Source organism: Carassius gibelio, chromosome B21 (genome assembly GCF_023724105.1).
Source record: "Carassius gibelio isolate Cgi1373 ecotype wild population from Czech Republic chromosome B21, carGib1.2-hapl.c, whole genome shotgun sequence".
NCBI lineage: Eukaryota > Metazoa > Chordata > Actinopteri > Cypriniformes > Cyprinidae > Carassius > Carassius gibelio.
Window position 1 is genome coordinate 14,531,667 of NC_068416.1, and position 23,992 is coordinate 14,555,658.

Consider the following 23,992-nt stretch of genomic DNA (forward strand, 5'->3'; position numbering starts at 1 on the left):
AGGGATTTTCCCTCTGACACGAATCTGAGGCTGGTACGCGCTGTCTGAAATATCCACTCTGTCGGTTTCAGAAGAAGCCACCTTACCATAAGACCGTGCAACTGCCGTATACGTACTCGACTGATATTATTCACCTCAAATTTCGCATCTGTGAAGGAAGGTTGGAATTACAGACTTACCGGAGGAGACTTACCGGACCTCTCAATTGCCAAACACATCCCCACCTTAAGGCTGTGTATCTGCCCTGTACGTACCTGACTGATATCCCTCCGTCCCAAACTCTGCATCTGTGAAGGAAGGTTGGAAGTACTTAATTATCAGAGGAGACTTACCAGACTGCTGGCTTGCCAATTGTATCACCACCTGTGAAATACCTACTTGACCACCCACCTGTTCTCTGTCCATCTATTGTGGGGCCCGCACAGAGGAAGAGGGCGGGAGAGTCCCCGGTTGCTGTACTGTTCACCTTCGATCCCTGAGGGCAACAAAGAAGATTTTAGATTAGGACTTCCAATTTGCTTTTACTTCAAAATAAACCTTGTTAACTTTATTCTGTCTCCGACTCTTCCCTCTGATACGCTCCTCGAGGTGGTCCTGGTTTAGGGGTGCAGTCTAGCTTGGGCCACCCGACCCGTGACAATTTTCTCACTTGACAAGTTGTAGACCTTTAGTGAGAAGTTTTTATTTTCAGATTTTTATTATAGAATGCCATTTTTGTTCCGAAAATAAAGGTGCTGAGTTTTTGTAAGGTCCAGTAGAAATGGTGTCATTGTACGCATTATTTCTGTAAAATGGAGGGGATAAGGAGAGAACTAGATCAACAAAGAAAATTATGTAATTTAACAACAATATAGCCATTTATCTTCCTTACAGTATTTGATGCCACACCTTGAGATTCATGCCTGTCTGACTGGAATGAAGGTTGAATGGACGCTGAAGGGTTTCCACACACTGCACCAGGTTGCAGAGTGGAAGGTGGTGGGTCCTTGACAGTGGAGGTAAGTAGTACAGGGGGCCTAGGTTTCACAAAACTGAGATTTAGCGGTGCCGGCGAGGTAGTGGGACATGGACATTTTCGAGCTTCTCCTCCTGTCCATACGGTAATATCTCTACTGTACGACACAAAATCGCTGGTTGTGACACAATCATTAGCTTATTTTTTACAAAAAACGCTTCTACGGGACCATAATGTAGGATACAAGGCAATGGAGCCTTTTATACATTTTTGTGTTTCTTTAGAAATAATTAATGGACAAATGGAGTCTTTAAATGCCTCAGATGTAAAGTTATTTGCTGTCAAAGTGACGCCATAATGAATGGGAGTCAATGGAATGCTAACAGCAGGTGGGGGTCCGCTAGCCAATGGCAGCGCCCAGGGGTGCTTCAAAAAAATATGAAACCCTGCCCCCCTGAGTTCTCCAGCTACTCTAGAATCGCTCTCGCAGTACTTTGATGGCACACGTCACAGTCACGTGGCGTCAGCGCTGTATCAAGTCGAACAAAATTTCTAACCGGCATGCACTGCTTCAAGTCAGCCGACAATCGGTCTGTGCAGAGCTGCATGAAGTCGAACAAGCCTATTCTGATCTGCACAGCTCAATTTGCTAACCATGAATGTCACACATCTCATTGGATAACCATGTGAGGAGGCTTTTCACTCTCCTCGACTTATAATCAAAGGAAAAAGTTGTTCACTATACCAAAGATTTTTGACCTAGAAAAAAGTTTAATGTTTCAAGGCAGTCAGATAGACAAATTAAAGGGGGTATTTAACCCAAAATTTACTCATTTTATTCCTAACCTTAATTATTTTGTCTCTGCATGAAACGAAAAAGTTTTTGAAAGACTAAAGTTTTTGTCCACTGTAATGAAAGGCAATGTAAAACCAACCAAGCTCTATTTTGATCACAATTGACACTCATTACGGACAATAACAATAAAATAATTTATTTCGTAAAATGGAAGAAAGAATGTGACACAGGTTTAGAATAACATATCTGTCATGGATTCACCAGGCTCTCCCGTAAACAGATCTAACACAGAGAGCTCTCTTTTGCATTAGCCTTCTGATGACCATCAACTGCCACTCATCAGCTCGTCATCCTGCATTAAAGCATAATGTTAAGTTTTATTTTTGTTGTTTCACTTCTGAAAAGTGAAAAGTTAATACAAATTGAACTTGAGTGTTCTGATACAGTATTGAATAAATGTCATTAAAAGATAAAAAGGTATACTGTTTATTGCAGTAAAGGGAAACTGTACTGGACTGTTGAGTTAGTGATGCTGTGAAGTGGTGGTGCACCTGTCCCTCTTTTTTTTAGTATAATTGCCAAACTTATAATTACATAAAATATCAGGGTAAGACGCTTGTATCTAACAATGAACAATCATAATGCCATAAATCGGTAAATTAAAATGTCACGTGTTTATCATAATATGAGATCCTACACAAAACAACAACAACAACAAACAAACAAAAAAAATTTTTTTAAAGGGGATTCGCACATAAAGTAAATAAAAAAAATATTAAAGAGATAACGATTTTGGATTTTCTTAATAAAAAAAGAATAATTAAAATGATTAAAGGATAAAGCTTGATCACATTAGTGGAGTTAAAAAATAAAAACCTAAATTAACAGTATTGGCTAAACTACAATCACAAAATAAATAGGCAGCCGTCTCTTCAACAAGACCACAACATGGGCAATTTTCTTCATTATCAACTTTAACTTCGTAGGTCACATGATCAACATAGCGGATGATGCTTCATACATACATGTCTACGCATTCAGGCTGTAGTGTAGTGGAGGGAAGTTCGGCTCTTTTGGCTCAGCTCCCAAAGAAGAGCCGGCTCTTTCGACTCCTGAATTGCGCTTAATTTAGGATTTTTCGTAGGCTTTTGTTTTACCATAACTTTGCAAAAAATGAATGGTTTGTGTGTTGAAAACCCTTTCATGTGCAGTGTTTTTATGAGAATCCTTATAATTGCCTAATTTTGTGAAATTATTTTGTTACAAAAACATTCTTTTGTTTAATATTTTAATCAAACATTTTATTGCACAAATTAACAACAAAACCGCAAATAAATCTACAGAACTAAACTCAAGCAAACAGTATTAATGTCCAGTGAAGATTGGCATTGCAAAAATGTTATTTTATTTATTTATTTTATCAGATGCATCAGCTTTGATGTACTGATCCTATTTCTTCTTTCTGTGATTATCTGCCCTGTTTTTGAGAAGATTCTCTCTGAACGAACCGATGTTGCCACAATACACAGTCACGACTCGTTAACTTGCAGTGGAGTGCCGCTTCACTTCACCCCCCTCTCTGTTTTTACATAATGGTATGAACCCATATACTCACATCTGATCGGCCGCGATGCGATTGCTGGCCAATCAAAACAAAGTTTTGCCTTGAGGTAAGCAGCCCAAGAAAAAAACTGGGAGGCGGCTCTCACTCGATGCGAGACGACGGCTCTTCTGATTCACTACAAGCATCGGCTCTCAGAGCCCAAGTAGAGCCGCATCTTTTGCGCATGACCCATCACTACCGCGAAGCCTTTTCAAAATTGCCCGCGCTGTGCACGACTGTCTGCGCGTGCTGCATGTTGTTGTTGAAGTCGTGTGTAACTAGGACTACGACTCTGTGAGTATATATTTCAATATACCGATTATTATTTAAATGAACGCACCGAGAATAATAATATATACAAGTTACAGTGTCTACAAGGGTAAATCATAAAATATTGTCTTTAAACTGTTATTACATTTCTTTAGTGCAATCACTGAATCAATATGTACGTGTACCATCGGTAATAACTGGAATGTAATCTCTATTAGGCATCTATTATATAAATAAGCCTATTTTGTTTCGAAATTCGTAGAAATTCATTAGTCAACAGATGAAAGGGAAACGCTGAAAAAGAAAATTGGCTATGTTTGGGTTTGATATGTTGGACTTAACGTTACAGTTACTTGCTTTCAGATTTGGAATAGTGGCTGATTCTCTTGTTTAGGACAAGTTACTGTTTTCAGTATGTTTCTGAAATGTAAGATACATATACGCTATTGGTACGCATGAAATTATGCTATAGTTTAGTGTATATTTTATTTTGCATGAATGTATATATATTGTATATAAAACTCAATATTTCAATAATATCATCACAATCAAAAGTTGACATGATAAGGGAAACACGGAAGAGGTTTGCGCGCGAACGCCAATAGGAACGCGCATTCACTGTTTTCCACGTGGAGTGGCTGGCTGTCAGAAAATCTGTTGCTTAATTCAAACTTTAGAAGCTTGCCACTTCACGCGTCCTTACAGCTTATAGTAATAATTTGAAATAACATATCTGGATTCTCCATATAGTTTGAGGTAAGTGATTTATGTTAGGCTATACAATTAAAAAATAAATGTTCCTGTATTCTATTATAAACTAAGTTTACTAAAGTAAAACTTTCGTATGGTATTTTAAGTTTGTTTTTTTGTTCGTAATATTGTCTGTTTGTTATTAAACATTAAATTTAAATACTGAAAAAAAGTTAAATACTTGAAAATTTGCAGAAGGGATGAGACGTATTCATACGTACACAGCGTGGTTTATTACATCATGCGGAAAAGACATTTGCCGCGTTTATTTCTCATCCGTTACAGGTGTAGTGTGTTTGTGTGTGTGTGTGTTTGTGTGTGTGTGTGTGTGTGTACGTGTGTGTGACTTATTTACAATTAAATACACAAAAAAGATCGAGATGTAAACTAGTAACGTTAAACTGAAATCTATATTTTTATTGAAGGATATGCCGAATAAAAAACTGTTGGACAGTGGAAGTACCTTCGAATCAAAAATATTGAGAACTACTTAACATAAATGACATCTAGGATTCACCTTTTTTGTTTTATGTTTTTACATCACCCATAAGTCCTGCGATACGTAACTTAATGTTAAATGGCTGAATTGATGTCACAAAACATGGTTTATTATATAACAACAAATATAATTTTTTTTTTTCAGGACATTACAATGAAGGTTTGTAAGGGAGCATCAGACAGAAGGTGAGTGCAATTCTGATGCTAACTGATTTACTGGAGATAACAGTAAATTAGTTTAGATCATGATCATGTTAATCAATGTAAAATAAAAATATTAAGATAATAACTTCCAAATTTGTTTGCTTGTGATTTTTAATTTATGACATGATATAACATAATTGTCTCTCTCTAACCTTGACAGTGGCCTTGTGGCTGTTATCTTTTTCTTGTTGGGAATGGGAACTCTGCTTCCATGGAACTTCTTCAGCACTGCAATAAATGTAAGACATAAAGACCTTCGCTGATTAAAGGTTGTCTCTAATTCTCTTGTGCTTATACTCCATCCCCTTCTGTTTGCAGTATTTCACTGACCGTTTGAAAAATGGTACAAATTCTACTCAGACTGACACTTACATGTTTGGTAACATGAGTGTGCTGTTAGCCCAGCTTCCCTTGCTGCTATTCACACTTCTCAACTCTTTTCTATACCAGCAGTGAGTATCTGTTTCATGTAACATTTGTTTACTTCTGCGAGTTAAATATAGGTATGTAACAAGGAATGAGTTCAAACGGATGATAAAATGCAATAATCTTCTCACAGATTGCTAATAAAAAATACCAACATTTATTTAGGATAAGTACATTTTCAGCAAAAATGTCACTTTTGAGTGGACAGTTTGACCAGCTCTAATATTATAACATTATGATTATTTTTTCTCTTTTGCTTACATAGCATTGCAGAGAAGATTCGTATTGCTGGCAGCATGGTCTTCATATTACTACTCTTCATTCTTACGGCCATTTTAGTGAAAGTTAAGATGGACCAGGACCACTTCTTTTCCATTACAATGGCGACAATTTGGTTTATTAACAGTATGTTTCTTATAATATTGAAGTTTATAACATGTGAATTACACCTACAGAATGTTCACATTACACTTTCACATTATATTAAAAAGAGGCATTACAATAAAAACACTTTCCACTTTCTCTCAAATATGTTTGAGCGAGCGAATCCTCTGATAAAATCTAACACCCCAGTCTTTCTTTGTTCATTTTCCCAGTGTTTGGGGCTGTGCTGCAAGGTAGTCTATTCGGTCTGGTCGGTAAGCTGCCTCCAAGATTCAGCTCCCTGTTCATGAGTGGACAGGCAGTGGCAGGAATCTTCTCTGGTATTGCCTTTCTGTTATCGAATATCTGTAAGTACTTGCAATATTCCAATCAAGCTTGACAAAAAGATAAAAAATAAATGAAATCCCATTCTAATTACTTGGTGTATTGTTTAGATTTTTTTGTGTCCTAACAGTACTTTTGCATTCACACTATACATAAAAGGACTCAGGCTTTTGCAGTTTAAAGGGTTAGTTCACCCGAGAATGAAAATTTGTCCCATCTTCTACTCACCCTTGAAGCACTTGACGTCACTGGGTCTTGTAGGCACGTAAAATTGCTGGTATTTTCTATTTAGCTTTTGCAACGCATACAGCACTTTCAAAATTCTTTATTTTCTGCTTGTTTGTGAGTTTTGTTACATCTATATTTTTTTAATTGTTTAATTCTTTTAAAATTAATAGTGTACATATTTGGTTAAAATCGATTCCCTATTTTCATTTTCGAAACTTTTTTTGGTTGGTCCGATCGATTGTGCAATCGATTTTCGAACTAAAAGTGACAGCCCTAGAAGCAAGCCATATACACCTAGGATGCATCGAGGGTGAGTAGAAGATGGACCATTTTCATTCTTGGGTGAACTAATCCTTTCAATTAATTGTGAAACTCCAATCCACACCTTTTTTTTATCTAAAATGTTAGTACTTTTTATTAGTAATCAGAGAGAAACCATTTATTGTGACAGCTGTGTTTTTATGCAATCTTTAGTTGAAACTGACTCTGAGAGTTCTGCCCTGGGATATTTCATAATCCCCTCTGTCGCCACCCTACTTAATTTATGCTGCTACCTCGTACTTCCGCATCTGGTAGGTGCCACCGGACATCCTGATCATTTTTTCTTGTTTAACTATTTTGACATTGATAAAACGCAACTAAATTGTTAAGCAGTTTTTTTTCGATGCTATAATATATTGAAAATAGCAAATTATACAGTATAATAATTATTTCTGATTTTGTTCAAAATAAAATTTCATTGTTATAAAACAGAGATTTGCCCAACTTCATTTGGAAAATGTGTCCACTAAAACTACGTTGAAAGAACCATCACCAAATAGTTCTGGTATGTCACATCATACACTTTTCCATTGTCAGGACAAATTACACAAATTCCAGCAAAGCCACTGTTGGTTCTTCTAAATCACGAATTTTGATCTTTTTGTTTCTACAGAGATTGTTAAAGTGAAGTTGAATAATTTTGACGATGGATTTGACGACATTGGTGAAACTGAAGCATCTAAAAAGCTGAATGAGGTCAAACAGGACCTGAATGAGGAGAAGTCAACTGTGCCACAAGTCTTCAAAAAGGTATAGCAAACATTTTCTGCTTAAATACCCACCATTCACTGAACATATTTCAAAGTAATATAGATCCATTTATTTTATTTATTTATTGTAGATTTGGGTGATGGCTTTATGTGTGACATGCGTGTTTGCCGTCACACTGTCCGTTTTTCCAGCAATTACTATAAATACAAAACCTTCTGGCTTATTTGATGGGAAAGGTGAGTCTGCACAAGATGTCTAGCTCATGCATCATGCTTGTCAAAGCCCCGATTTTAATAACTTTTATCTTATAGATAACATCTTCGCACCTTTGTGTTCATTCATTGTCTTCGGTGTGATGGACTGGATTGGCAGAATTCTCACTTCTCGTCTTCAGTGGGTGAGTTTCATTGGAGCCTGTATTAACACAATATAATGGCTAACTATGGAAATTGTTTATCTAACATTTATCTCTGTTCTTTCCCAAACTCCCAGCCTTCAATGAAGAGTCATTTATTTCCTTTTTTTGTGGTATTACGGGTAGTTTTCATCCCTGCCCTCATGCTCTGCAACATTCAGCCCCGCTTCTATCTCCCAGTCTTTTTCAATCATGACATGGCTTATATCATCATCATGTCTTTGTTTGCCATGACGAGTGGATATTTTGCCTGCCTCTCCATGAGCTATGCTCCACAGTAAGTACTTTTAAAGACAACACAAAATATATAATCAAGGTTAATTACTATCAAAATCAGCTGAGGTTGTCCCCCATAACATACACACCCACAAACTGTTTTTTATCTAGGATGGTGAGGCCTAAAGATGCGGAGACAGCAGGAGCTCTGATGACCTTCTTCCTGGCTTTGGGACTCTCTCTAGGTGCCACTTTCTCTTTTGGCCTTAAAAAAATTATTTAGGGAAGATCCCACAGGCTGATACTTCTGTCATCTCATTATCCCACCAACCTGAACAAGTTTCAACTGACTGTTGTTTTGTGCACAGTTGAGTATGCAAGCTTTTCAAAGTATACTCCATTGTGTGTGTGTGTGTGTGTGTGTGTGTGTGTATATATATTGCACATTTGGTGCATGCAGACTAGTGGCACTTACATTCAAGCATCCAGACACATTCATTGTTGTCCTTATTAGCAAAAAATGAGTGCACAGACATCAGCAGACTGTACAGATGACAAACATGTATAAAATAGTTATTCTTTTGGCTTTATAGTCATGGTTTCTGAAGATCCCATAAAGAAAAAGGGAAAAAAAATAGATACTGTAGATGTAAACTTTTCTCTTAACCTTTTTTTTTATTAATGTGTCTGTATTTTATAACTTGCATTTCCATGGAGTGTTTTTTAAGGGAAGTTTTTTTACCTTTAACTTGTTTAATATTTTTTCTTTTGTTATTTGCCATCAGTTTTGTACATTAATTTTTAGATCAAATGTATGTTTTTATATGTGGTGTGTTTTTATTTATTTTTATTGGTGTTTTGTGTGTTTTATTTGTTGTTGTTTAACTTAATTTTTAATTAAAATTTTTAAAATATAGCAAACACTTCATGTGGAATCGCTTCACCTTCAACCAGTGGGTAACTGCAGAAACCCCAGTCAGGAACAGGTTAGATTTGCTGATGCCCTAGTTTTTATGTCCAAAGAAACAATACTTTTAGATTAAATGAGTAATGGTAAAATATTGACTAGCTTTGGCACATTAGACTGATGAAATACACTTAATAGTGATGTTTTCATTAAGTTCAGGTATATATGCTTTGATTAAACAACAATGTAATGTATATTTTTTTAGGCTACTTTATTTTTCTTCCTCCAAAATGTAAGCCATTTGTATGAAGGGGGAGCAGATGTCTACAATGAATGGTGACATTGTGAAAAACTATATTCTGCCAGGTTTTTGTACTCCTCGATCCCTATTGGCTTGTGAGACAACTTTTCAAAACATAAGAGATGGACCACTAACAAGATCAGACAGCAACTGATGGGTGCCACAGGATATTAACTGGTGACATACAGGACTAAATCACTGCAGCAAAGCTATCCATTACATCTGAAAATGTTCCTGGAGTTAGATTTTTAAGGGTTTTATGAATTTAGGAGAAGGGTGTAAGGGATGTTGTGGGTGGTGTACATGTCAGGAAGGGCTCTACAAATCGCTCTCTCCATACAGGGCACTAGAGAAGGAGATATAATCCAGGGCGCCTGGGGGAGCATCACCGCCAATGTACTTGGTCATGCGGCTGATACAGTATTCGGCTTGTTCTGGGGGCAGCTCCCTCCTCAGCTCCTCCACTGTAATGTACGACTGCAGAACACAGTAAAAAAAAAAAATGAGACAACAGGAGCCATGTTAAGCAGATTCTTCTATAGGTTCTTTAAATGGTTCTTAGTTTGTAATTACCTTGTCAGAAGCCAGGATCTTGAAGGAGGCCATGACCTGCTCAGCAGTGTCTGTCTCGGCTGTCTCTCTGGTCATGAAGTCAATAAATGCCTGGAAGGTGACAACTCCTGTGTTGTTGGGGTCCACTAGAGTCATAATGCGTGCAAATTCAACTTCACCCTAAAAAAAATAATGGAAACAGGTAATGTAAAAGAAAGTTGATTTTGTGTCCTTGTGTTTCTGGATAATTGTAAAGCAATGAAAAAAGCAGTGAGAGTCATACTCTAAACAGGACTAAATGCACTCACTAGATCATAACCCATAGAAATTAGGCAAGCACGGAAGTCATCAGGATCCATCATGCCATTTCTCTTCTGCAAATACAAAAAAATACAGTGTTTATTTTTAGAGTTAGTGGATAAGGTTGCATAACTTTGCTTATTCAAAGATGAAACTAAAGACTCCATGTCGAAACTAACCCGGTCGAAATGGTTGAAAGAGGCTCTGAACTCATTGAGTTGCTCTTGACTGATGCCCTTGGCATCACGGGTCAGTATCTGGTTCTCAACCTCGTTGATGGTGCGGGCAATAGTGGTGAGGAGTTGCTCCCATCCCACACGCACATGCTAAAATAGATAATATAATTTCAATAATTAGAAAATAGGAATCATGCCTTATATGGAAAGTGAGATTAAAGCAACTTTGAAGTCTAACGACATTTGGATTTATAAAAAAGGAAATACATTTCAGAATGAACAGAAAATAGCTGATTGTCAATACCTCCATAGTGTAGTTAGTGTGCTTGTTGTCAAAGATAAGACTCTCCTGGCTGAGCTGGTGGTCTCCTTCCAGTTTGTCAATATTGGATTTGTAATTAATGATGTTCTGCTCATATGTTTTCAGATTGCTCATCTGTTCTTCTAGAGAACCGGCAATATCAATTGACACGTGGCTGATCTCCTGTTGAACAAGAGGATTTAGTTTGAGTTTTTTCGTAGTATGTGACATGTAGCTACTGTGAGTGAGTTGTACGGTGAAACACCTCCATCTTGGTCTGAATCCAGGGTCCAATGATATTGGCCTGAGCACCAAACTGGCGTCTCAGCCTCTCATTGGACTGCTGCCTGGCTACTTCCTCCTGCAATGTCTGGTCACGCATTGGGACCAGTTGTTTCACCTGTTGTTAGGAAGGAAGAAACATTCCTCAGTGAAGAAAAGGGAAAGGACTTCTCCTAGCTCAGAGAACACAATACACTGAGCCATCTCACTGATTAAACTGAAGTGGTATAATAAAGAGTGTAAAGTACTTACAGCTTCCCATTTGTTGCTAATATCCTGATGAGAAAGGACAGTGTAAGGATTCTCGCCCACTACCTTGATCCCGTATGTCTGAGCTATCTTCAGGATCTCGTTATGAATGCCCATGATGGCCAAGCGTTCCTTATCAGCTTCTGGTAGGGTGGCCTTGAATTGGTCATGGGCTGTGATCAAACTCTAAAGTTGAAATTATCAGGAAAGAATAAAATGATGATGAGACATGGTGCATACAAAAAAGTGTCTATTACAGATCCTTACAGACCGATAAGATACTAAAGCCAGTTTACAATGTTAATGAAAAAGATAAGCTCTCCACCAAGCATTCAGTGTCATCTTTTACCTGAATCTCCTCAATACTGTGAACAATGAACATGTCTTGCAGATCTTCCATAGCTCCATCCATCCAGTTGTTGAATGGAGCTGCCCGCTTGGCGAACTCCAGGTACAACTGGTCAATTGTTTCCCAAAGCTTCTCCACACGCTATGGCAAAGAAAGACAACAATTACAGCTAGTCCACATCCTTTAACTACTATAAATAGTATATTTGAATCATACTCTTAATTGTCTAAACATGGAAAATATTCTTAATACAAACCCGATTCCAAAAAGGTTGGGACACTGTACAAATTGTGAGTAATAAAGGGATGGAATAATTTACAGATCTCATAAACTTATATTTTATTTTACAATAGAATATATATAACATATCAAATGTAGAAAGTGAGACATTTTGAAATGTCATGCCAAATATTGGTTCGTTTTGGATTACATGAGAGCTACACATTCCAAAAAAGTTGGGACAGGTAGCAATAAGAGGCCAGAAAAGTTAAATGTACATATAAGGAACAGCTGGAGGACCAATTTGTAACTTATTAGGTCAATTGGCAACATGATTGGGTATAAAAAGAGCCTCTCAGAGTGGCAGTGTCTCTCAGAAGTCAAGATGGGCAGAGGATCACCAAATCCCCCAATGCTGCAGCAAAAAATATTTGAGCAATATCAGAACAGAGTTTCTCAGAGAAAAATTGCAAGAGTTTGAAGTTATCATCATCTACAGTGCATAATATCATCCAAAGATTCAGTGAATCTGGAACAATCTCTGTGCGTAAAGATCAAGGCCGAAAAACCATACTAGATGCCCGTGATCTTCGGAACCTTAGACGGCACTGCATCACATACAGGAATGCTACTGTAATGGGAATCACAACATGGGCTCAGGAATACTTCCAGAATACATTGTCGGTGAACACAATCCACAATGCCATTCGCCATTGCCGGCTAAAACTCTATAGGACAAAAAAGAAGCCATATCTAAACATGATCCAGAAGCGCAGGCATTTTCTCTGGGTCAAGGCTCATTTAAAATGGACTGTGGCAATGTGGAAAACTGTTCTGTGGTCAGACGAATCAAAATTTGAAGTTCTTTTTGGAAAACTGCGACACCATGTCTTCCGGACTAAAGAGGAGAAGGACAACCCAAGTTGTTATCAGCGTTCAGTTCAGAAGCCTGCATCTCTGATGGTATGGGGTTTCATGAGTGTGTGGCATGGGCAGCTTACACATCTGGAAAGCCACCATCAATGCTAAAAGGTATATCTAAGTTCTAGAACAACATATGCTCCCATCCATACGTTGTCTCTCCCAACATGACAATGCCAGACCACATACTGCATCAATTACAACATCATGGCTGCGTAGAAGAAGGATCCGGGTACTGAAATGGCCAGACTGCAGTCCAGATCTTTCACCCATAGAAAACATTCGGCACATCATAAAGAGGAAGATGCGACAAAGAAGACCTAAGACAGTTGAGCAACTAGAAGCCTGTATTAAACAAGAACGGGACAACATTCCTATTCCTAAACTTGAGCAACTTGTCTCCTCAGTCCCCAGACATTTGCAGACTGTTATAAAAAGAAGAGGGGATGCCACACAGTGGTAGACATGGCCTTGTCCCAACTTTTTAGTGATGTGTTGATGCCATGAAATTTAAATCATCTTATTTTTCCCTTAAAATGATACATTTTCTCAGTTTAAACATTTGATATGTCATCTATGTCGTATTCTGAATAAATAAATTTGAAACTTCCACATCATTGCATTCTGCTTTTATTCACAATTTGTACAGTGTCCCAACTTTTTTGGAATCGGGTTTGTATTTCTGGATGTGGAATCTACATTAGTTTGACCGCATTCTCAATTCAAGTGAGATTTAGACAACTGAGGAGGACAGCTATACCGTAACAACCAAGTGGTTATTATGTACATATACCTCCAGTGATTCTCTCCTTTTCTGGGTCAGGGTGCCCAAGTTGTCCCACTGGTCACAGATGGCCTGGCATCGGGCATTGATGGTTGCAGCATCATAAAAGTCCAGTTCACTAAAGAGCAACACATCTTTATAATCATTACAATTACCTACTTTAAACTATAAGAAAGTCATCTTCGTGTTTCAAGTTACTTGAGCTCCTGTGCAATGGCAGCAATCTGCTCCACTCTGTCCTGGTGGGCAGCCAGGTCGCTCTCAAAGGCCTCATGTTTCCTCATCATAGCACGGATCTCCATGAGAGAGGCTGACTCGTAGTCTTTCTGAGAAAGCAGCTCCACCTTTCCTGTGTTGAGCAATACGAAACACAATGAGAAGGAATATGTTTGTTCTCAGAGTAGAGTGAGAATGGATGACTGTAAGATCAGAGATGTAGTGATTAATACCTGTGGTCCACGATTCGTGCAAGGTAGACTTCTGCTTAAACTTCTCGGCCAGGTGGTCCAGTCTCTCCAGACGACGGATTTCTGTGAGCAGCCATTCCTCGTAACCCTTCTCTACCTGCTCCAGACCCTTCCAGGCATTGGCAATGTCCTGCAGGGGAGGAGCCCAGGTAGAACTTACTTCATTTTAACTCTGTCGGTGGGGTACTTGTAAGCCAAGGTAATTTACCCTGAATACAAATGTTAAGAGAAAAGCACATACTGAAACCATTTTGCCCTCAGAGGGCATGAAGGCAGGCCTGTTGCTGAGCCTCAGCTTGGTCTGTAGGGTGTTGAAGTTGATCTCCAGCTGACACTTTTCCTGAACTTTTGGTGGCTTATGCACACGTCGATAATCCCTGAAATCCTCTAGCTTCTGCTGCATGGCATGCATGGTCTGCTCGGCCGTGCGGTTCTCCAACCAGGGGATGGTCCTACGGATCCACTCCAGAAGCTAAGGTCAAAACCAATTGGGAAACCAAGACTCAGCAAATTAACGAAACATTGTCCATCTAAAAGAGTTTGAGTTTTCTTACCTCGCTGGCCAGTTTCTCATATTCTTCCATCAGCTTCTCATTTTCCTGGTTCACAGCCAGCACTTTGCAGATCCTGTTAGCTGCTGTCTCAGCCTGGAGGACAGTGTGACTGATTACAAAGGGGAAACAAGGTGGGCAATTACATTCTAAAAGGAGCAACTCTGCTTCCTTTACAGATGTTCATCTCCAGAAGAACTCCCTTACCTGCTCTGCTCCAGCGAAAGCATGGTAGAAACATGACACATAGGTCATGATAGCCTTCTCATCAGGTTTCGGAGTGTTCACGATGTCTGATATGGAGACAAACATTAAGCAATTCCTGAAACCATTTTATTTGTACAATGTGAAACATGATATCTCTCCGAGAGTACATACCATCTGCATCAAGCATTTTGGGGATGTCAAGGTATTTCTCTGCTACCTCAAAAGCAGTGTTAAGGTTGCCAGTAGGATCATCCTGCAAGGGCAGACATAGCCAGGAAGAAACTCAATGAAAAAAAAGTGAACAAAAAGAAGAAAAGTTTTTTCCTCAGTCTACAATCGAAAGTTCCTGGAAAAGACAGTTAACCATCATGGAAACATATTGTGCATACCAATACACTTCACCATGTTTGATTGTGACACATGCTATGTTATGCAATGCAGAGCATTAGTAACAATTAAACAAGCAAAAACTGAATTTATGCCTGAGAACATTTTAGATAAATTCAGTTAAATATCTTTACAAAAACATAGGTAATAAAAGGTAATAATATCATAGCCCTTTAATATTTACCATGTTTTATACAGTGATTTTCATATATATTTATGTACCATGATACATTAAATTGTACTCTAAAATACTTCAATTAAATACCATGATATTAAAATCATTGTAAAGCCATAATACATATTCAAAAAGAAACATGCTATTACCATGGTAAGATAAAAAATAAACACTTGCTTTTTTGTTAGTAGGGTGGCAATAATTTCATAGAGTTAAATAGAACAAACCTATTTTCACTTAAGTAATGAAAAAAGGAAATATGAAAATATTCAGCTCTTTTTAGAACAATAAACAGTGCATTCAAAGCCAAAGACATAAAGTTAGTTACCAACAGGACTGTGATGACTGTTATTGTGTAGGGGAAAAGTTTTTACTGAAACATAACAGATGAACAAACAGAAGGCAGAGATGCATTATGAGAAACAGGGCGATGGCACCTTGCGCAGTTTGGAGTAGTCGATGAGGTCAGGTCTGTGTCTGTGGATGAGGGCACAGAGAGCCAGGCCATCCTTCCAACTAAGACACAGACCACAAGCGAAGGAAGAACAAGAAAAGAAAGTTGGAAATGATTAACAAAACAATGAGTTTTGCAGAGGCTCTATGGGAGTTTAGAAGCATGTGAAGAATGACGGATAATGCGAAGGATGGCTTTTAAAGAGAGATAATATACACATGACAGGAGCTGTAAAGAGTTAAACAGAGTAAAAGATTGTGATATTAAGCCAGCATGCTGCTCTCTCAACAGGAGTGAAGCAGAAATCACCTGATGTGGAAGTTTTGCACATTGACATTCCTGTAGGGGGCAGTCTTCCTCTGACACCACAGCAGCAAGCCCTCCTTAGCAGAGGTCTCTGTGAGGAACAGGCCAGAAGAGCACTTTCACTGACCACACAACATATGATGTTGACCTGACCTTACCCTTTAATTTAAAGTTATGCTCAGTTGACCTCATTCATGAAACGTTCATAAATACAGTATGTGAGTAAACGTGCTTTTAAAATGGAACTCTGGATTCACAGATGCTCAGAGTTGTTATTTCAATATGTGCACGTTAATGAACTCCAGCCATTTGTGAGTCATTACACAAAAACGATGTCTTTTCCACTTGAAAAAATCTCAGGCTGTGTAATTTATTATTTTTCTACCTCATGTTTTGGTATTTTGTCAATCCTGTTGCCGACTCAAGCGTTACTAGATGCTATAGTTTAATTAAAACTATGTGATAGTTTTCACATATATATGCAGTCTTTTCTCAAAACTTGGATTTTTTTTTTTTTTTTTTTTTTTTTTTTTGTCATTCAAATTATCAAGAACGTCCTAATTTTGGAGGGTTACCACATGTACATTTAAGAGAGACATTAAATAAAGAGCTTTGTTCAAAATTAAATATAGTTTAAGTTACAATGGAAAAACCTGGAAGGCTGTATCCAATATAGTTTATGAAATTAATGACAGTAACAGAGTAACATGGAAGACAGGACACACATTCTTCAGCACACTGCACATATTTGTTTACACAATACTGAACAGTTTTACAATTTTAAATTGCATTAAATTATTAAGCTTGCAAACAAATAGCCTTACTACTGGTGCTCAGAACAATAGTAATGTATAGTAAAAAGAAATACGAGCTATGTTTTTAAATGTTTTCAATCATTTTATCAAAGAAGTTATTAGTGATATTACATTTGAAATCAAATTTCAAACCTTGTTTAAAAAACACACACACACACATTTCACATTTCACACACAAGGCACTTTATCGTTTCTTGATTAGTTTTGCCAAAAGCATGTAATCTATGACATTCATTTGTTTGTCTGAACACCATGAGAATCCCGAATCAAAGGACAATTTTTCTTATTGATTTATTTAGTTTTTTTAACCAATAAATGTTTAACCAATACAATGTGAATGTAATATAGGCAAATAGGCATAGTTAAAAGGACAGATTAAATTCATGAACCTTATTTAATTCCTGTCAGTGTACTACATTCAAATAAATTAAATAATCATATTGACAATAATGTCTATTATCTCTTTGAAAGAAAACAACAAATGAAAAAAAAGCCTTGATGTATTGCACAGCTTAATTTTGCTATCACAATAATTTAACTAATCAATTTTATTCTATATTATTGCGGCAATATTTGTATATAGACCTATGCCTAAAAATAACAAAATGTTCAGAGGTTTTACCCACCATTTCTGATTGGTTGGGAGCAGGTATGTACTAATACTAACCTAAATACTAATAATTAAATACGATGATATAAATAGCTTCTTTCTTTTCTGTGATGCTTCATCTGCACCACTAGGTGTCAATAGAAGTCCACACCAACCAGTGTGATAAACAAAAAAATGAGTGGACCTTTAATAGGTGCTAATGTGTGAGATGTTCAGAGCCTCTCACCCTCCACTGAGATGTCCTGGATTGCAAAGCGCAGGATGATGGTCCAGATCATGCCGAGGGTCATTTTCACATTACCATCCACAATCTCTGCATGTCAGAACAGCCAGAAAAAAACACTCATGGAAAGGGACAGGGACTAGAATAAAGGGGATTACGGAGCTTTTATTAGAGAAATTGAAACAGAAGAGGTTTAAGCCTCACCTTCAGCACCGATGGAGACCAGTTTCACTCCCTTGCTGCTGATATAATCCAGGGCCTTGTTTACATTGGCGATTTTGTGGAAACGCATTTTGCCTTTGTCTGGTTTAGGGAGTCTCTCACCTGATATAACACACACACAGAGACACAAAATCATACCATAAGCACATAGAATAGAAATATTCATTTGCTTCTTGTCAGACTGTTAATGGAGGAAGTGTGGAGTAATAATGTAAACATTATCTTTACATAAACTACACTTGGGAAACTGAAAGCTTTACACATGATGCAAAGGCCAGAAATATGGGAAATGCAGAATACGAACCCATAACTAATAAAGCAACCACAGTCAAATACTCCTTTAAAAGTATATTTCTTTAATGTCCATACAGTTCCACAGGTGTGAAACTGATATTAGTCAATGAAACACATGAACATGACACTGACGTGGGTCACTGAGCACATCGACGGATCCAGTGAGACGCTTACCTGAGATAACCTCCAGCAGCAGCATGAGTTTGAGTCCATTCCTGAAGTCTTCCTCAATGTTCTCGATCTGTGTCCCTGCCTTACGCAGGTGAGAGTTGCACCAGGCAGTGAAGGTCTGAAGGGAAAAAAGAAGAAATTCTTAAGCAGTCATCCATTCACACATCATCCAGTTACACCAATTTATATCATGTTTCATTTTGTTCAAAGGTGCGACACAGTGTGGTGAAACAAGACACACAGTGGATGTCATCCTTTCACGTAAAAAAATAAATAATTATATGTCAAATAATTAATCAAATAAAACAATAAATAAGTAAAATATTGAGGGCATTTGACACCTAATTTTATATATATATGATTTTTTTTTTTTTTTAGTGGCATTTTTTTCTTGACGCAAAGGTTAATTTCCATCCCTGATCTACACATAGTTGGATCTATAAGCAGCATGGACTGTCCATGCCCCACTGGGAGCCCCGGTGTAACAGAGAAGGTTACAGAGAGCGAGTGAGGTGACTGAAGAATGCCAAGGCCCAACGTAATTTGATGTAAGTCTGGAAACGGAGACCCTTTTGCAGCAGGTGGTCACCCTTCAAATCACCCCCCTCTGCCAAAGATCACCAAAATTAGCCTCGGTGTGTGGGGGGGGTGAAGATGAGGAGGAGGAGAGGCTATATCGGGGAGCCATGAGACACCAGCAGACAGCTGAAAGCACAGCATTCCTGGAACAGACGCTCAAAACACTACTGCGCGAAAAAATGTGTGATGTTCCACGACACTGTTGGGCCGTTTATCTTATATAACATCCTCATAAAACATACAGTTATAATCAAAAGCAATAAACTTCATTGAGTGTTATTTTAAATTGGAGACTGAATGACATAACGTGGATTCAAGAAATGAGAGAATTGTTTTAGTGGCCACCCAAGTATGTGCACCAGGAAACGTTTTTCTTGGACGTCCTACATTATGAATAGAGGTAAAAACATTTAGCCAAGCGACAGGTTGTTTGTACAGAAAATAGCTTGGCATGTTGGTGATGCTTTCATTTCTTTTTCACATGCTAATTGCTTTAGCATTGATGATGTATACACTCTTTAAGTCAATTAAAATGTTCTTACATATTTAGTTTGCCAGATTGTATTCTTCACATATAACCCAATGCAGTAAATACTAGTCAGCTTTGATTAATGTATATTTCAAATAGCTTAAAATCTACATATTAATTTAAAAGTGGAGTGGGGGGGGGCATCTATAAAGAAGTCTTCGCACAACTTACTGAATTAAAAAATACTATTCAACAACTATTCAAAATAGCCTGCAAAAATATCAAGTAGAAAACTGTGTTGATTTAATCTGATTCTTGATTCTGATGTCAGATACTGTACAATGATGACTACAGCAGATATGCACTCCATCACCAAGGATTTATTTTAACCATTAGCACTCCAGTTACATCATCACTTCAACTATTCCTGTCATACACACATCTGTGCTAAAGCTTTGCATTAATGAGTCAGCTGAAATGCAGTCCCGCTGCTATCATGACAGGGCATTGTTGAAAAATTTACAATTCACACAGCGACACATGCTAACACACAGATCATATATTCAACATGTTATTGTATATTTTAATAAATTAAAGCGACACAGCGCATGAAGCAGATTTAGATTTAGATCTATTTATGTATATATTATTACAACATTTAATATTTTAATAAAACCTGTTTGCACATTTGGGCAAATTTTTCCCCAAAGTTGTAAAATTTAAGAAAATACTATTTCAGTACAAACAGTGTCAAATTCATTGTTATTTCCCGTTTCTTTGTATTTGTGAAATTTTCTGAGCAAAACCTGTTTCTACACCAATTTTTACACCATTGTGAGAAAACGTTTTCTTTTTAAAACACATTAACATGAATGTGCACAGAAAAAGAATATAACAAAGAATAGAGACAATGTTTTAAGGAATTTCACTTATAAGGGAAAATTCTGCTTTAAAATCTGACCCTTGTTAACTGATCCAAAATGCTGCAAAATAATTTATGCTCTACAGATGACAGAAAAGCCACAAGCACATTCCACTGGATCACGCATCCTCTTTTACAGTAGCAGGAAGAAATGACTGAAGCTACTAAGTTATTAACATGACTGTGTTTTTAGTGTTTCCGTTCTGTAGATGGATATCACACAATTTTGCAAACTTACTACTACAACAAGCACCAAATGAGAACCTTTGTTAGTATCATTAATTTATATTCTATAATTTTTGTTAATATTTTGAATTAGATTATATATTTGTAATTAGCTTAAACTTCATTTTAGTTACTTGGCAATTAGATTAAATAAGTTAATGTTTTTTAATGTTTATATGGTTTTAATTTTAGTTAACAATGATAACACTTATGGGAACACTGCCTGCCTGTAAAGTAATATCTCCACTGCAATTGACACTAACAAGATACATAGATGTTTCCTTATGCACTGGCCAGAAGGTTACTACATGATTACTGACAGAAATTAAAGAGGTAATAAATGTAGCTGTGAGGTAGTTGTAGAGGCGGGTTGCAGCACATTCAGGTGAAAGGGCTGAACATAGGATTCTGGTAACATGATATTTAACATTTGAAAGCCTGGTATTTAAAGCTGCCTGCAACCTAGGGTGAAGCCGTAACCTAGGCATCTTGACTTACATGCAGTCATTTAGCTGCCAGTGCACCACTTAATAAATGTGTATACACAAAGAAATATAAACTATTTAAATTCACCTTAGCACTTTTCTCCAACATTTTATCAATAAATCTCAATAACATGGACTCAATAAAGGCACCTACACACTTAAAAATAAAGGTTCTTAATTGGCATCTATGGTTTCATGAAGAACCTTTAACACCCATGGAACTTTTTCCATTATACAAAAGGTTCTTTAGATTTTTAAATTGTTTTTTACACCAAGATAAAAAAAAAAAACCTACTGCAGAACCAGTTCCCTTTTGTAACTTTTAATTGAAGAGTGTAAACTGGATTGACTACAGAAACTCGTGACCTGCAACCAATTATTATTGTCCCATTATATGTCCCACCCTCTTTTATTGCTCTCATTTACATGGCCATGGAAGTCAAATCCAGCCTGAATTAATTTACCTGGCTGACCTGGTCTCCTTCAGTAAACTACCCCCCAGCCTCCATGCTTTCATTAGGTAGTTTATAGAAGTTCCCCTAGAAGGACACCTCTTCTGGAATAGCAACTGCCATTCGATCATACTCATGACTTTCTTCACCCCCCATTTCCCCCGTCCACCCCCTTCTACACCCCTACCTTATGCCTGAAGAATGTGCACACCTATCTGAAACCCTCAGGTTCTGCGCTCAGTGTAAGGCTTTCTAATTAGAATGAAAAAATACCTTTGTGGACCTCATAAATAGACGGATGAAATATACTCATTTCATCATATGAAATATGCATACTTTTATTTACCCACTTTATACAAATGAAAGGAAAATGGAAAAGGTGTAATTAGGTGACATACTATTCAGCACACTAAGCAGGCATCTTTTAATAATAATAATAATAATAATAATAATAATAATAATAATAATAAAATTCAGGTAAGTATCCAATTCTTTATGAAAAACTAAAGCTATAATCTCCATAAAACCCTCACATTGGACGTGTAGCTGATGGAGGTAACTAGATGAGGCCTGGACTACATTCACCATGCCTTAAACTGATGACTGTACAAGCATGAAAAGCAGAAAAGGGGTCCATGAGAGGTGTGGGGGTGTGACACAACATAAAAATGTATAATAAATCCAGAAATAAACAACAATTTTCAGCGTATCCCAGAATATCTTGCTTCTCAAAACTCAATGGTCCACTTGGCTTACCTTGCAGGATCTGACACATTAATTAACAGACACTAAAAAAATAGTTAAGTAATACAATAGTGTATAAGAATCTAGTCTCAGGTTTGAACTAATAAATGATACATGACCAAAATACCATTTTGAGGAATGAGGATGCTAAGTACTCCAGAGTTATTCTCCAAAGCAGGTAGGCTTAAAGGAATAGCATGAAGCACAGTAATGGTTAAATGCAAGGAAGGCTGTGATATCAGCACTTAGTGAGGTCTTTTTAATGAGAATAGTGCAGCATGACAGTTCTGCATGGACAGAATGCTTCACATTCGGGTGCAAAAACACACTAGGCTGCCAAGATTTTATATAATTGACCCTACAGTGAGGATTAAGAATCATACATATTCCTTCTGAAATTTCATCTTTGCCAGTAATTGAAAAACAAAGTACCAAAACAAAGGTTATGCATCGTCAGGTCATATTTTGTACCCAAAAAGTGTCAGTTTCTAAGCCTTGATCCTTACTGACCAACAAAACTTAAAACTCACAAAGCTAAAACGGGTGTTTCACTCTAGCAATGAGTCACACTCTGCTAGAAAGAAAAATGTCTGTACCCTCAACAAGGTGTAAATGAATCGGCAAGGTCGTCATGTTAAATCCTTGCTCCTTAATAAACACCTCCCACATGTACCATCATCAGTCATTTAACTAGAATCAACAGATGACGATGATGAACAAACTGCTTGGATTAATGAGGATAGGTCCAATATTTTTGAGGTCTAGTGCTTAACTACTTCCGTCCATTCTGAACACTGTCCACTGTAGCCTCTTCTGCTCAGCTGTTACCGTCACTTTGGTATAGTTGTGGCTAGTGTCATATAGTCATTAAATATTTTCATATAATTGCCTGCAGTAACACTAACACTATAACCATTTAACAATTTTATTGTTTTTTAAATACATATTCCAAATAAATGGGTTATGTTGAAATTAATGATGAATACAAAATTATTCAACCATTTTCGCTGCTCGAGTCAACGAGGTCGCTGCTGATTGGTCCGTGTGGCTAAGCGGTTTATGACGTGGAGACTAGGCGCTTGTAGCCGCCGAATTAAAGTTAAAAAATTTTGCAGATTTGACATCCTAATGCCGCTTTTCACTCCATAGTAGGCCTCCTCAGCCAGTAACAGCGAACAATCATATATCATAATTTTTCAGGATGTAGACTAATATTTATAATTCTCTTTACGTAAGTCTTTATAAAGAAAAGCAAGTAGTGAGCACAGAAACTACGTCTACTTTACCTTCCGCTGTTGTTTCTCCCAGGCCGGGTCCAGTAGCAGGTCGCGATCCCAGTCATCCTGTTGGGTCATGTATTCCTCAGTCGTAGTCGTCATGTAAGAACTATACTGCACTTGCGTTTCAATCGCTGTCATTTTTACCGTCTTCCGTGGGGTGCTTAGTATCCCCTCAACCTACACAACCTTATTATTTACCTCTTAATTCAACATACACGCCCCGTGCCGTACAGTCAAGAGTCCCGTGCGGGTTTGGAGAGAGAAGACAGACCCCTGCCTGCGGCAACTGCTCCCACCGGCCGATGAGCTGACAGATGACGCTCAAACTCAAGTAACGGGACGCAATATGAGTGAATGACCGTTGCAGTATTTGGTCACTTCATTTCATAAAAGGATATGGGCGGGATTTTAAAAAGGTACAGGAATGATCAGCGTCAAGTCTGAGTATAGAGTTCATTCAGCATAATTAAAATCATAGGACCAGAAAGAGTTAAGCAACGTTTGTCTATGAC

At 37.6% G+C, this 23,992-nt stretch overlaps 2 protein-coding genes across 4 annotated transcripts; one reads left to right on the forward strand and one right to left on the reverse strand.

Moving 5' to 3' along the window:
- Positions 1-3,480: 3,480 nt before the first annotated feature.
- On the forward strand, positions 3,481-9,105 carry slc29a2 (solute carrier family 29 member 2). 2 transcript variants are annotated; one of them, XM_052588472.1, is made up of 13 exons: positions 3,481-3,648; positions 5,018-5,058; positions 5,237-5,315; positions 5,395-5,528; positions 5,768-5,907; positions 6,099-6,233; positions 6,913-7,010; positions 7,192-7,264; positions 7,373-7,509; positions 7,601-7,706; positions 7,782-7,867; positions 7,963-8,162; positions 8,273-9,105. In XM_052588472.1, the coding sequence occupies exons 2-13, from the start codon at positions 5,027-5,029 to the stop codon at positions 8,382-8,384; spliced, it is 1,332 nt and encodes a 443-aa protein (XP_052444432.1). In that variant the 5' UTR covers positions 3,481-3,648; positions 5,018-5,026; the 3' UTR covers positions 8,385-9,105. The 2 variants fall into 2 exon arrangements, with proteins under 2 accessions (XP_052444432.1, XP_052444433.1); XM_052588473.1 differs by lacking the exon at positions 3,481-3,648 and adding an exon at positions 4,223-4,380.
- Positions 9,106-9,260: 155 nt separating this feature from the next.
- actn3a (actinin alpha 3a) lies at positions 9,261-23,832 on the reverse strand. Of its 2 annotated transcripts, XM_052588471.1 has the most exons (21): positions 23,487-23,832; positions 18,328-18,442; positions 17,842-17,961; positions 17,641-17,727; positions 15,993-16,080; positions 15,667-15,745; positions 14,839-14,920; positions 14,668-14,753; positions 14,464-14,556; positions 14,151-14,381; positions 13,892-14,039; positions 13,641-13,791; positions 13,452-13,560; positions 11,519-11,659; positions 11,173-11,355; positions 10,904-11,038; positions 10,642-10,821; positions 10,341-10,487; positions 10,170-10,235; positions 9,883-10,041; positions 9,261-9,786 (listed from the first exon to the last, which is right to left on the reverse strand). In XM_052588471.1, exons 1-21 carry the CDS (start codon positions 23,616-23,618, stop codon positions 9,628-9,630), a joined length of 2,691 nt encoding a protein of 896 aa, XP_052444431.1. In that variant the 5' UTR covers positions 23,619-23,832; the 3' UTR covers positions 9,261-9,627. The 2 variants fall into 2 exon arrangements, with proteins under 2 accessions (XP_052444431.1, XP_052444430.1); XM_052588470.1 differs by having other exon boundaries at positions 10,170-10,487; positions 23,487-23,810.
- Between the last annotated feature and the right edge of the window lie 160 nt (positions 23,833-23,992).